We start from the raw sequence: 13,377 nt of genomic DNA, 5'->3' as shown, positions 1-13,377 counted from the left end.
ATCTTACATACGCCTAGTGCTTGGCAGTTGGCGTCTGTTCTTGCTCAGGAGCAGACTATCAGGTCATAGAGAGATTTCAGTTTTTCCATCTATTCACCTCAGTTTTAACGTGAAAGGTACTTCCTAGGCTGCAGCTGCTCTCAGATATCTTTGCTAACCTCTATTCTTTTTCTGGCTAGGTTGGCACAGCCAGGTACATGGCTCCTGAGGTTCTAGAGTCTAGAGTGAATCTGGAAGACCTGGAGTCCTTCAAACAAATGGATGTCTATTCCATGGCCTTGGTTTTATGGGAAATGGCCTCCAGGTGTGAGGCTGTAGGAGGTAGGAAAACTGCAACGTAATCCCATGTAAACCCTCCTTTCCAGCACTAAAGGCAGTGCTAGCCCCTGCATTTCTGTAAATGAACCATCCTCAGATCTGGCAATAGTTTTCATGCTCTCTTCCCACCAAGCAGTCCATTACATCTTCCACTGATACAATGCTGCTGCTCATCTCACATACAAGCTTGATCCTGGATGCTCAGCAGCTCCTCAGAAGTGCCGAGCATCAGTGGAAGTTAGATTCTCCAGCACCTCAGAGGATCAGGCCCACAATCTGCTAAACTTTCTCTACTTGTTACACTCCTGCTGCGCAATGTCCTTCAGGTGCAGGTTCTCAGAAGCCATGATGATTTGTGCAGGATAAACAGATACAGATGGAGAAAAGAGCGGGGACTCCACATTAGTTCCCCGTTTTTGGAGGCTGTTGTCCAGGGTGATTGAACATGACAAAGGAGAGGGAACGGGAGTAAGAGAAAAAAAATGGGTCTGAAAAGAGCTCCTGGGTGAATCCTAGCCCCACTGAAATCAATGGGAGTTTCCCTAATTGACTTCACTCGGGTCAGGATTTTATCCCACGCCTCCAAGCAGGCCCATAGTCAGCCACACACACATACCCACGTGCACAGAGTGGAGCCATGCAGGGGCACATTCCTGGTGCTCCTCCCCACTGTTTCTAAAAATGCCGTGATTTAGAGTGGAGACTCTGATGGGACCCTAAGGGTTCTCACCCCCAGAAGATCTGAAGCACCCAGTGAAGTCTCCTGCATTTCACAAGGCAGAGTCTATGTTGGAAAGTGCCCACAATAAACTCACCTGGAAATTAATTGTAACTCACCAGAGGCAGGTTATGTTCTATTAAAATAATCAACAAACATGCATGGATTGTTGCATTAAAGCCAGCAAAGCCACCAGGCCCTGAATATACACATTTCCCATCAGCCAGGCACATGAAAGCATAAAAACATTCCAAATTCCACTGTTCACGATGCCAAAAAAAAAAAAAAAAATTAAGAACCAAAACAGGCTCCTTCTTCTTCCCTTATCAACACCATGGAGCTCATCCACCTCTCATCCAAAAGCAACTCTCAAGCTCCGGCATCTACCCAGTCATGTCCCTGTGAAATGTCAATCAGTGTCTCTCTCATTGGAATATCCTGGCACCGTTCTTTCTGTGCAACAAGCGATGATGATTCTGAAGTGTTCTCTTCTTTCTCTGCCTGTCTCTTGCTTTCAGCTTTCTCCAGTTTTCCGTATGATTTAAACCCTCCCCCTCCCACATCTCCATCCAAATCTCCCCATTCACCCGAGCCCTCTCTCCTCACCATCCATCCCTCCCCCAGCCTCATCAATCCTCTCAGATCTCCCACTCTGCTGGCCTCGCTTCCCTCCCTTTATGCCCCCCACAATTCACTCCACTCCCCTTCCCCATTCCCCACCTTGGGGCCAGGGAGGTGGAACGGCCCCTGGAACAGAGGAGACTAACAAACTGAAAGAGGACATTGCGAGGGTCTGGGATAGGAGAGAAGTGATGGCGTTCCTCCCTTCCTCCGTCAGGAGCTCTGCTCCCAGCAATCCCTACACACACCCAGGGAGTAGCAAGAAATGCCTCTTTGCCACAAAAGGCGCCCAGGAGACCAGAGAGCAAGAGAGGAAAAGGTTCACAGTGCTCCCATAAAAGGGCAGCTGAGCCTGTCACAAGCGAATGTCTTACAATGTACCATTGCTGGGGCATCTAAACACCTCACACCACTCCCCTTTTTAGCTGGACACACCAACATAAAAGCACCTTGAAAATCTGAAATTAAAGGCTAGAGAGTCACTGATGTTAGGCCCTTCCTGGCAAACACGTACTTGGCAAGAAGTGTTTGGCGCTGTATTCTGACGGGTAACTGTTTCAACTCCCTCATGCCACCAGAGGGAGCTATTTCCACTGCTTGGCGTCTCCAACTAGAGCACTGCCCAGTCTCCTGTGCCCAGCGGGTCTCAGCTCCTGAAAGACATTTCCCTAACCTAGGATGAGATAGGGCTGTCGCGAGGGGGCAGGAAGGCCGGAGGCCAAAAGCAAAGAATCCTTTCCAACCAAAAGATTCTGAAATGTTTAAAAATGTTGTTAAGAATCAGTGTTTCCTCCCCCTGCATTTGCATTTGCAACTCCATTGCTGTTACGTGCAGCAGGGGCTGCCGGATGTGTCTGCAAATTTAAATTCACTGAGGGGGGTTTGTTTTAACTGATGAGCCTGAACCAAAATCCTTTTCCCTAACACTCCTGAACTTTGAGGACATTCAGATCTGCATCCAAACTCTGGCTCTAGGCCAGTCTATAAAAGTCACTCTCATTCTGGTTCAGTGCCATGGATAGCAGCCAGATCAGCAAACACACGTACCACCAAACCATGACAGACATCCGGTAACGCTGCTTTGATTTATCACTTCCTTCTAGAGGTAAAAAGTTACGAGCTACCTTTTGGGTCCAAAGTCCAGGAGCAACCCTGTGTGGATACCATGAGAGACATCGTGCTGCATGGCAGAGGGCGCCCAGAGATACCTTGTAACTGGCTGCTGCATCAGGTAAATAGCCAATCAAAGAAAAGGCTACGGCAACCCAAGTCATCTGTTCATTGTCCTGATTTGCAATGGATATGATTTTCCTTGAATGACAATTCCAATACATCTATGGTCCAAGTCACCTGAATCACAAAGACACTGGGGGGAGAGGGGGTGTTCAAAATCACCGAGGTGACCTAGGAGTCCTAAATCATGTAAGCACTTTTGAAAAATCCCACCCCTATTCTGCAACTTAGCTGATTTGAGAAATAAATTCAATGTCAGACGCCAAGGCCTATTGCTTAGAGCAAGTCACCTGTTCACACTGTGCAATGGTTCACCTAATTCACAGGGTATTGTTTCTGCTTCCTAAATGGAGGACCTCTAAAGACTTTTCAAGATGGCCACGCAACACTTCTAAAATAAAATCTCAGAGCTCTGTATTCACGACATTCATCTTGCATCAGCCTTTCTGTAACAAAACACTATTTGTACAAACGTTCGGCGGAAACAAAAGACCCAGGCTGTAAACAGTGTCAAAATGAATCTGTGGTTTCTAGCTGGAGTAAAGTTTGAGAGCACATTTTTGGCAGTGTTCACCCAGCTGTTATAACTTGCATTTGAACAAAGTTATTAGCCCTCAAATCTCACAACTGCTATATTCTTTAAACCTTTAAACATAGCTCTCAGATTTGCACCTCCCCGGCTTTTTGGTCAAATTTGGAACTGCAGATAAAATATACACCTACTTGGGACCATGCCAAACCAGAGTTCAAAGGCCCACCTCCACCTAGATTGATTTTTATTAAGCTGAAAAAGACTTGTGTTTCTGATCACGATCCTTATCTTCCTGGCATTATAGCAAGTTCTCCTAAAGTGCAGTGTGTGACAGCCCCATCTGCTGGGAGAAAAATAGGACGTGTTTGTTTATTCATTCTACTATTTCCCACTTCCCTACCCCCAAAGGTCCTTACTACTTAGAGGTATATTGCTCGTTTGATGCTGAGAGACTGACACAAGTTACTTATTTTAATGGGAGTTTACACACAATCTTCTCAAAAGAAAAAAATTAGAATAGGCTCTAAGTTCAATGCACCGCTCAAAATGCCAGATACCTTTGTCCTTCCTCCATAGGGTTACTTCTTAGTAAAATGAGAAACCACACACAACATTTCAAGGTGAGATTTTCAAAGGCACCTATGTGAGTTAGCCACCCAGATCTGGCACCTAACTCCCTTAGACTGTTGAAAATTCCAACTTTACCCTAAAGCTGTTAAAACAACCAGATACATTTACTCCCTATATTGTAAATATTACATGACTCAATCATAAAATCAGTTGAATTAAAAATTTAGTTGTGCCATTTGAAAAGCAAGACCAATCTCTTTTCAACTTGCTTCTCGTCATCTTAACCTAGAAGGCATTTGTTTTAAATGATCTACTTTATTTCTAAACTAACTTTTCTTAATAGCAAAAATGTTTATTACAGGATCAAACATGACATTACTCTGGGAAATGATAGACAATCTAATGCTTAGTCAATAAACCAGGACAGATGACAAAATTGTGTTCTACCTGGGGAGACTTTATTAAAAGTTTTGGTTGAAACTTGTCCACTGTTATCTGATAATTCCACTGATAAGTGAATTTATGACCTTGTCTACACTACAAAGATAGGTCGACTTACAGCCACCCCATTGATTACTGATGTCCACACTACCATCCTTGGGTCCCGGTGGTGCACATCCTCAGAGGGGCGCCTAAGAGGGGTAGACTGGTCTCTCAGCTCCGCTGGCACATTTTATTCTGATTTTCTCCTTCCCAATCGTGTCTGTTGCACATTTGACATTATGATGTAAAACGAAGTAGCACAAATTAGGAATTGCGGGGTGAAAGGAAAATTAGGCACAGCCTCTGTGCAGTTGCTAGCTGACAGAAAAAACCATTAGCCAGACAACTGCCATTTTATTTCTACAGCTGACAGTTTTTGGTCTCTTTTCAAAGCTCTCTAGGATAAAAAGTATTTGGCTGTACAGAGTTTTGGGCCATTATAACAGAAAGACTAATGGGTTACAGAGTGCTCTCACAAGCCGGGCTGAAACAGTATTTCCTTAGGTGGTCAGTAAACAAACCTTTCACTTGTGTATCACCACGGCACGATTTACTGGTGGAGAAGGCTGCCGTGCAGCAGACTGGATTTTAAATGATTAGGGAAGATGAACTATTCTGGTAAAGTTGTTTCTTCTCTGCAAAGAGAAGCTTCGTGCTCCAGTGGCTGGGGCACAGGACTGGGCATCAGCTGACCCGGGTTCTATCCTGAGCTCTGCAGCCGACCTGCTCTATGACCTTGGGCAAGTCACTTCGCCTCTCTGAGCCTATTTTGCCACCCCCCTTTTGAAGGCTTCAACTGCCATAGACAAAAGCGGACAAAAGGGGACTAAGGGAGTTGAGCTTCTTTTATAAAAAAATCTGACTCTTGGATTATAAACTTTGAGTCAGTTTTGCTGTGAGTCTAGACAATGCCTCACACAGTGGAAGGCCAATCTCTTTTGGAGCAGCATTCAGCACCACTTATCACACAGCAGTATCTGTTTCCACTGTGCAGTACACTCATTAGTTGCAGTATGTTGGTGCCCACTGCTATGTTGCTCCTAAGCAGCTGTCGCTGTTATGGGGTGTGTCGAGAAGTCACAGTAGGGAAAGCGTTCCCAAGGGAAATGTTGCTTATAAGCAGCGGCTGCTCTTACAAGGTGTTGCCACAAACAAGCGCCTACTGTGCTTCGAATGGGAAATAGCTGTGGTAACTCTGAGACAGCTCACCACAGAAAGTACTGTAACCCCAGGACTTCAAAATGCTGATTTCCAATGTCTCTCTCCCCTGACCTTGCAAACCTCATCTCAGATCATCTCATTTCAGGGAATGCGCTTTCTGTGTGACACCATCACTGAGTGCTGGGATCATGACCCTGAGGCTCGCCTTACAGCCCATTGTGTGGCAGAGAGGTTCAATCTGATGGCACAAATGGATTGTGATGACATCCTCAACAACAACACAGACAACGAAGGCAGCAAAACAGCCCATCCAAGCGGGGAACATCAAGCCAGTGACGGGAATAGAAATATCCAGTGACAGTAAGAAATGAAAGCCTTGTATCAAAAAGAAACAAGGAGATAAAAGACAAGCACATGGCTCTTAAAAAAAAACCCCTCAATTTGTTTTCCTAAAATGAACTAAGAGCTAGTATATAACTTATTTATCAGACCTTTCACCCTGTAGGTACAATGCAAAAAGCTCTGGGATCAATACTTTGGCTAAAGTGCAACGTTGTATAGAAATTGATTATTTTGTACTTAAGTGTACAATGTTAATACAAACATTTTCTTTATTATTTTTAAATTAATGTTTAAACCTTAATCAATAAGCACCTGGAGTTCACATATATTCCTTTAAGTTTAGTTCTTTTTATTTTCATTCTTCCACCACCGAGTTTAACCCCTAATTTTCTAGCCTAAAAATCTCAGATATTAGACAAGAGCTCATTAAAACTGGCAGCGTCTCTGATAAAACCACTCACAGACCAGCCAGCCCATCGGATATTGCAATGAGACACCTGAAATTAGATTAGCAAAAGCCTGATTTGCTTTAACACCAACACGCATCTCTTCCCAATGTATAATTCCTGGGAATGCTTGACTTTTCCAGCTGTGTTAAGAGTACAAAATTACTTGGCTTAAAAAAAAAAAGTGACCAATTCAGGGAATATGGTTCCATTCTAAACAGCACTTATGCAGAATGCCAGCTAAGTATTAATTTCAAGTCACATCTCCTGACTCCCAGCAATCTTCTAAATTAAACTAAAGATCTATTGTAACACCAACCGCACTTGAACAATGATATTGGCAAGATGACAGGGGAGGACTAGTTTATCACAGATCATTTCCATCTCTACCTTCTGTGATCTAAGGTTCAAATGGCAAATGACATGAGGGTTGGGTGGAGTTTGGACCTTTCTTTCCAATTACAGCAATACTGTGTTGGGCTCTTCCCCTCCATTGGAGAGGCTCTTACCTTATCTTCTGCCATTCAGCTATGTCGGTCCCCACTTCAGAACCTCCTCACTGCTCCAAACCCTGCTCCTCCCTCCCCCATACACACACTGCCATAACCAGCCGGGACTGAAAGGCAATAAGAGCGTGGCTCTGCTAGGCCAGGAAGTCTGCAAGCTCCTGCATAATAAAGTCATCTCAGTAAAGGCGCCGCATGGGGCCATTCGGAGGGGCATGCTGCCCAGAAGTCTGCAACTGCATACAGGTAATGGGACGAGTTGGAGAGAGCAGCACAATGGCCGTGTAGGATTCTGCAATCCACAGGCTCTTTGATATAGGGAGGGATTCTGTGTAAAGCCTCCTTCCTTGTGATATGTACAACTTCAGCAGCATGTGACCTAATTTAAAGCTGCTCCCAGACCCTCACAGCTGTGTTTCCATCTCTCTCTCAGGTTGTTACATGGGGCAAAGGAGGTGTGTGCATATAGATGCTGGTGTTATAGAAGCATCAGTTTAGGGAAAGGTTTTTATTGAAAAGGTTTGCTCAGTATGCTGGAGGGCACCTATTTTAAACCTACATCTCATAGCCCCTAGCCACACGCTGTGCTTCAGTCCTCTCCCGCCGGCTCTCTACCTCCTCCTTTTTTCAAGTGGCTCTTTGCACTCGGAACAGCTTCCCTTCTCCCATTTACCAGGAGCATCCTCCCTTTTCTCCTTCCAACCCATCACCTCACTTCTTTCAGCCACTAATCACCATTCTGATGTAACCCACTGCCTCTTACCACTGATTACTCAGGAAGAGAACAAGGCATCTGTCCACAATCTACACACAGGACAGAAAAGGTGAAACCAACTCCCACAGCTCAGGGCTTCAGATGGCTAACGTGATCTTCCCCATGTCTTTCCTGGCTCACAAATAGTGCCTAATTTCTGCATTAGGTTCTGCAGCACCAACTTTGAAATGGACCCTATGCTGAACAAACAGTGCAACTCCCAGAATAAGTATAAACTTCAGATGCTTCCAAAGGCATCCTGAACTCACTCTCTCACAAGGCGAGCTGTATACATATCCACTAAAATGTGGGGGTGAAGCAGAACAGAAAAAGAAAGAAGTGAAACCAAAGTTTACAAACTTAGGTGCCTAAACTCAGGTATCCAACTAAAGCGGAATGCTTGGCACCCAGCTCTTTCAAGGGTTAGAGCAGTGATCTCAGAAACAAAGAGTTGCAGGTTCAAATCTTCCTTGGGTAGCAGTCGGTGCCACTGACTCTCGTCTTGTCGCTCCTCAGCCTGAACCAACCTCCTTCCCAGGGCTGAGGGAGCCTAGGAGCAGCAGTGGTTCCCATGGTGAGGCATTACCCCCATTCCCTGGAACAGAGGTGCCCCAGCTGGCCACCCAGTGCAGGAGGACTCCATGCATAGGGGCTCCTGGCAGCACCAACTCAGCAGGGAACTCTATGGAGTGCCAGAGTTGTGTCAGTGAGGGGTCCTCTCCAGTGCCTCCCGCTGGGGTATCCGCAGACAGTTGCCAAATACTGGGAAGGTGGTATCAGGAGGTGCCCCCCTCTGTTGGAGTCACAGGGTGGGGAGATGGGGGGAGTCCGACAGTGCTGGTCTTGACAGTCGACCTTTTCAGCCCTCTAGGTTGGGGTTTGGTCCAGGAGCAAGGAAATTTCAGGGCCCCACAAAGCCAGCAAGAAACTCTGTTGATTTTCTTCCACGCCAGCAGGCCCCTCTGTACCATTATCCCTTGTTGTTTACTTCTCTATTGGGGACTGATGCCTCCCTCCTCCTGGACAGTTCTCAACTCAGACAAAGGGAGTAGGCAGCCAAAGAGAGAGAGGAGACCCCACATTTCAGATGACTTTCATAGGCAGCCCCTGCCCACCACCATCCCAAGGGCCCTGGATTGCCCTAAAGGAGCCCTGGCAGTGGCAGAGTTAGCAGTTTAATACTATTATCATGTACATAGTTATTTGGATAGACCTTCGCAATAGCAGGGGCACAGTGTAGTTGGGTAAAGGATGAAGTTTTAGCATTCACTCTGATTTCTTTGCTTCTGTGGATTTAAAAAACCGGACTTTTGCACACCATTTACATGTCATTAAACATGTTATTAATAAGCTTTCTGTGTGTTCCTTAACAATGCATTCACAGATGGAGCAGTAATGGTATACACTGACAAGAAGCATAGCCTGTCAACTGAAAATACTGAATGAACAGTATAAAAAAGTATTAATACCAACAGATATTTGTTTACTTTACATATTAATATCTTGGCTAGCATAAAGTGTTCATTTGGATAATAACAATTAGTCAAGATTATGGAAAGATTGCCTTTAAAATAAGTTAAGATTTATTTTTCAAACACATAAGGGCACCACCACAAGGAACTAAGCCAGTAGTTTCCATTTTTAATTTTACTCCTGCTCTGAATGTCAGACTCTAAACAATGTATTTCAAAACGTGTAGGGGAAAAGAGAGGGTATTTTATACAAAGTTAGAAATATAATTTACTCAGGGCCTAAACTGCATACCTTTCTGCAGAGGAAAGTTACTATTACAGGAATTGGTGGTCAGATGCTACAGCTTGGGGAGGCCGTGTAGAATGATGTAAATACAATATTCATCTTAATCACCTAGACTCTGGGAAAACAGACAAAACAAACTGATCATTTTGTAGTTTTATTTCCGCCCCCCATTTTTCTTCACGCACGGACTATGACTTATATTCAGACCTCAGTGCATTTCACAGCAAAATGTACAAGAGAATCAAAGTAGTTGTGCATAAACCCAAACTTTTTTTTTTTTGCACAATTTACAGTTGTTTGTTAAACATTAACATGGTTATTTAAATTCTCTTTGATACCTTCTTACATTCTTATGCCTTCAATGGGAAACATCTTACCAGATCACAGAGTTATGAATTCTCATGATGATGGAACAGACCTAGCCATTTACAATGGCTGCTGAGTGACAGATAATGTTATATACACTGATTGGAAGACTACATCAGAAGAAAAAACAGATTAAGGCACCACTCTTGGAAAATTAAGGTAGCTTGTAGTAACAATAATGAAAGCCATAATCAGTACTATTCTTAATTGCCAGCAATTCTTAGACTTCAATAAAATAATTATACTATAAAAAATGAAGGATGTTTGTACCTGAATACAGTTTCCTGATATCTGATTGTATTTTAATATATATCCAGTCTCCAGCAAAATAAGCCTTTTCATATACTATGAAAAACCAAAACCACAGTCCACATGTTCAATGGTCACATTTAACTGCTTTTTTTTTTTTTTGTTCTGAACAAATATACAAAGGAGAAAAATCAAACCAATCCAATGGACAGCATGTAACACTGGCACTTCACCTCCAAGATGATCACATGGGCTGAGATGAAGAAATTAATACAACGGCTGTTTTATGTTTGCTGTTTAGTTTGAAATCCTTAGTCCTTGGGGAGAGGGAAAAGGCTAAACTTTCTTACATTTACAATGTGAGTAAATCTTAAACAGTCACTCAGAAAGTGAGATTTAATAAAATTAGGAGCTGAAAAGTGTTCTGAGTTATTCTTCCAATTCAAGTCAATTCTTTCAAGTATACTAAAATGTTTCAGAAGAAAAATGTCTCCATGGTTACAATTCCAATCAGTTTTATAAATTCTTAAAAAAAGAAAAAGGTAGTCTCTACTTAGCTCCCATATTCCTCCAATGCATGCACATACTCTTTCTGAAGGAAAAAAAAGTCTTGTCACAAACCAGACGACTCTTAACACTGATTCCAGGTGCAACTTCTGAAACCTCCAGTGTCCCGTCAGGAGGTTAATCACAGGGTATACAAGCAGCAAACACTTTTTTTTTTTTTTTTAAACACATGGGTACTGAGTATTTCACAGTTATTAAACAGAGCCCAGTGCACAGATTCTCCAAAAAAGGTTCACATGTCACTCCAAAGTTAAAGCCACTGAGGCAACAACATTTCATCTGACTTCTGCTGTTTGGAAAGTCAAATGGTTTATATCTTAGGCAGCTTTTGCAGTAGGACCTGCTTAAAAGAACACATTACATAATTCAGATAAAATCTTTTGGATCATACAAAAACAAGTTGGTGAACATACCTGGCAAGGATGTCTCTACACCTTTGATTATGTGAACTTTAAAGTGCCCTAGTATTTTTATTCCTTTACGCTCATTTGAATTTGTGCAATTATAAAAACAGGACACAGTGTTATTTACTGTGTTTTGAGAGTGATAGAGATTAGATAAACAGAGGAACTCATCCTGAAGAGTCTTATCTAGTTAGTGTCCGTTTGCTGAGTCTGTACGCCCAGGACTGTTTTCCAAAGGGGGTTATAATACACCCAGCCATCTCCCTGAAATTCAAAGGCAAAAAAAATTACACAGAATAATTATAAAAGAATTCACATAGAAAAGTATTTTGTGATGCCAGGTATTGGACTGACAGCACTGGAAACTAGAGGTACACAGCTTTTGTATACCATAGATAACAGCAGCGCAAAGCTCCCCAAACGTCCTCTGCCAATGTCTTAACTTCGCTGTGGAGACACCATCTCTAGGGATAAGAATATTTAAGTCAGGGGTTCTCAAACTGGGGGTCGTGAGGTTATTATGGGGGGGTCACAAACTGTCAGCCTCGATGCATGCTGCTAAGGGCGGAATGGCATGAGGGGGTCATCACGTTTGGGACGGAGAGGGCGTCACAACCTGAAATATTTTCAAAGGGGGTCCCAGCAAAAAAGTTTGAGCTCCCTTGATCTAGGAGCTTGGCACATGCTAAGTCTGAGTGTGGACAAGCTAAGGTGTAAATCTAAAGCACACTAGTCTGCCACACACTAAGTCACACGGGGATCCCTGCTATCACGCACTAGCGTTTCTGTAGTGCACTTCATCAAATGGCTGTTTTAAACAGAATACACCAAAGCCCTCTGCAGAACTTTCAGTGTGTGGTAGCAGCGTCCACAGGGCCAGTTCGCACACAGAAAATCAGCTCACTGTAGCTTTACAGGCCCTGGCTTGCCACACAGTAACTGACCACACAGACAAGCCGTAAGAAGCCATGCTCATTCTGGTCAAGTTAAGTCTCTCTGATGGGACTAACAACAATGGCAGTTAGTGCCGTGTAGATATCGTGATGGAACGCTGGCGCTCTGTGGGCTGGATTAAGACCAGTAATTTGTTTTGCAAAGGCTAAGCAAACAGCCATCAAAGAGAAATCGTTTGTGCTCCCAAGCAAGCTGGGCTACATTTGAACTGATGATCTAGAGATGAAATGGTTCTGGATCTTATTTAGCCTTCTCTGAGCCGTCCACTATCTCAAATTCCGCTTTCAAATAAAATATCTGAAAAAGCTGTTGTTTAAAACCGCAAAATCCATTTTCTCCTGGCAACATTTCTCTCCTGGCAACAGTCACTCAGGGATGCAATTAGAACAAATTACTTGATTAAAAAACATTCTTAGTTTGAAAAATGTAGTTCCTGTATTCACAAGTTAATCGAAGGCAGCAGTTTCCTTGGGTGCTGAAATCTTAGTATGCAAGAGTGATATGCTCTCCCAAATTTACAATTTTATCTAGGTAACTTATTCTCTCTCTTTGCTCACTTTGCCAGAGATAAACAGACAGACATCAGGGAAAGTTTTCAGAAACCAAAACTTAAAGGTTTGTTGTTTGTTTAAAGATTTTTTGATAAATCTCGGAGATCAAAGAGAATACCTGAGCAAAGTTTCTGAACCAGGAGATATGGACATTTGTTAGGGAGGGTGTGTCTACAACGCAATTAGACACCCCGCACCTGCCCCGTGCTCGCAGGGCTCAGGATAATAGCCTGTTTAATTGCGGGTTCTGATGTTCAGGCTCAGAGCTCTGGGACTTCGCAGAGTCCTAGAAACTGAGCTCCAGGTAGAGCCCGAATGTCTGCATCACAATTGAACAGCCCCTTGCCTGGGCCAGTTGCTGGTTTTTAATTCCCATGTAGACATACCCTGGGAGAATAGGAATTATCTGCAGTGGTCCCTTTGATCTAGTTTTAGAATACCCTGCCATTTGTGGTTCAGAACCTTATCTAGTCCTAAGTATTTTAAACCTTCTGCTGAATTGGAGATCTTTTTTTGCTTTTTGTACTTTACAGGACTGTTGCATTTCTGATCACACACATTTCTGTCACAACATGGATCTGAATCACCACAGCATAACTATACCTTTATTCACTCCAAAGAGCAGAGCCTGGCTGCCTATCTCAGCAGCTTCTGGTTTCCACATAGGAAGGAAAATCTGCTCTAAGGCCGTCTCCCCAGCAGTTCCCAGTCATTTTCAGCATCTTTTATAGCTAATCAGGGTAAGAGCTTGATCATGCTTCAAGCCACTGAGCTGCATTGAAACCTGAAATCTACATTAGTGAAAAGAAGCTCATGGAGAGAGAATATTCTGACATTTCTTCCT

General features: G+C 43.4%; 2 protein-coding genes across 3 annotated transcripts in view; one reads left to right on the top strand and one right to left on the bottom strand.

Moving 5' to 3' along the window:
• The window catches only part of LOC137154237 (TGF-beta receptor type-2-like), a 58,771-nt gene extending 52,243 nt beyond the window's left edge, over positions 1 to 6,528 (top strand). Inside the window, exons 5-7 of the mRNA XM_067549924.1 lie at positions 180 to 321; positions 2,761 to 2,888; positions 5,782 to 6,528. Coding sequence (XP_067406025.1) covers positions 180 to 321; positions 2,761 to 2,888; positions 5,782 to 5,994 — 483 coding nt within the window. The 3' untranslated portion in view covers positions 5,995 to 6,528. The remainder of the gene's footprint in view (positions 1 to 179; positions 322 to 2,760; positions 2,889 to 5,781) is intronic.
• A 3,052-nt stretch (positions 6,529 to 9,580) lies between these two features.
• Positions 9,581 to 13,377, bottom strand: part of OSBPL11 (oxysterol binding protein like 11) — a 58,079-nt gene continuing 54,282 nt past the window's right edge. For both annotated transcript variants that reach the window (XM_067549596.1, XM_067549597.1), the window contains one exon: positions 9,581 to 11,292. In XM_067549596.1, coding sequence (XP_067405697.1) covers positions 11,215 to 11,292 — 78 coding nt within the window. In that variant the 3' untranslated portion in view covers positions 9,581 to 11,214. The remainder of the gene's footprint in view (positions 11,293 to 13,377) is intronic.

The sequence above is a fragment of the Emydura macquarii genome, unplaced genomic scaffold, assembly GCF_026122565.2.
Source record: "Emydura macquarii macquarii isolate MOO-44397 ecotype Brisbane River unplaced genomic scaffold, CSIRO-AGI_Emac_v2 contig_1253, whole genome shotgun sequence".
Taxonomy (NCBI): domain Eukaryota; kingdom Metazoa; phylum Chordata; order Testudines; family Chelidae; genus Emydura; species Emydura macquarii.
This window is presented reverse-complemented; position numbering and strand designations above follow the sequence as displayed.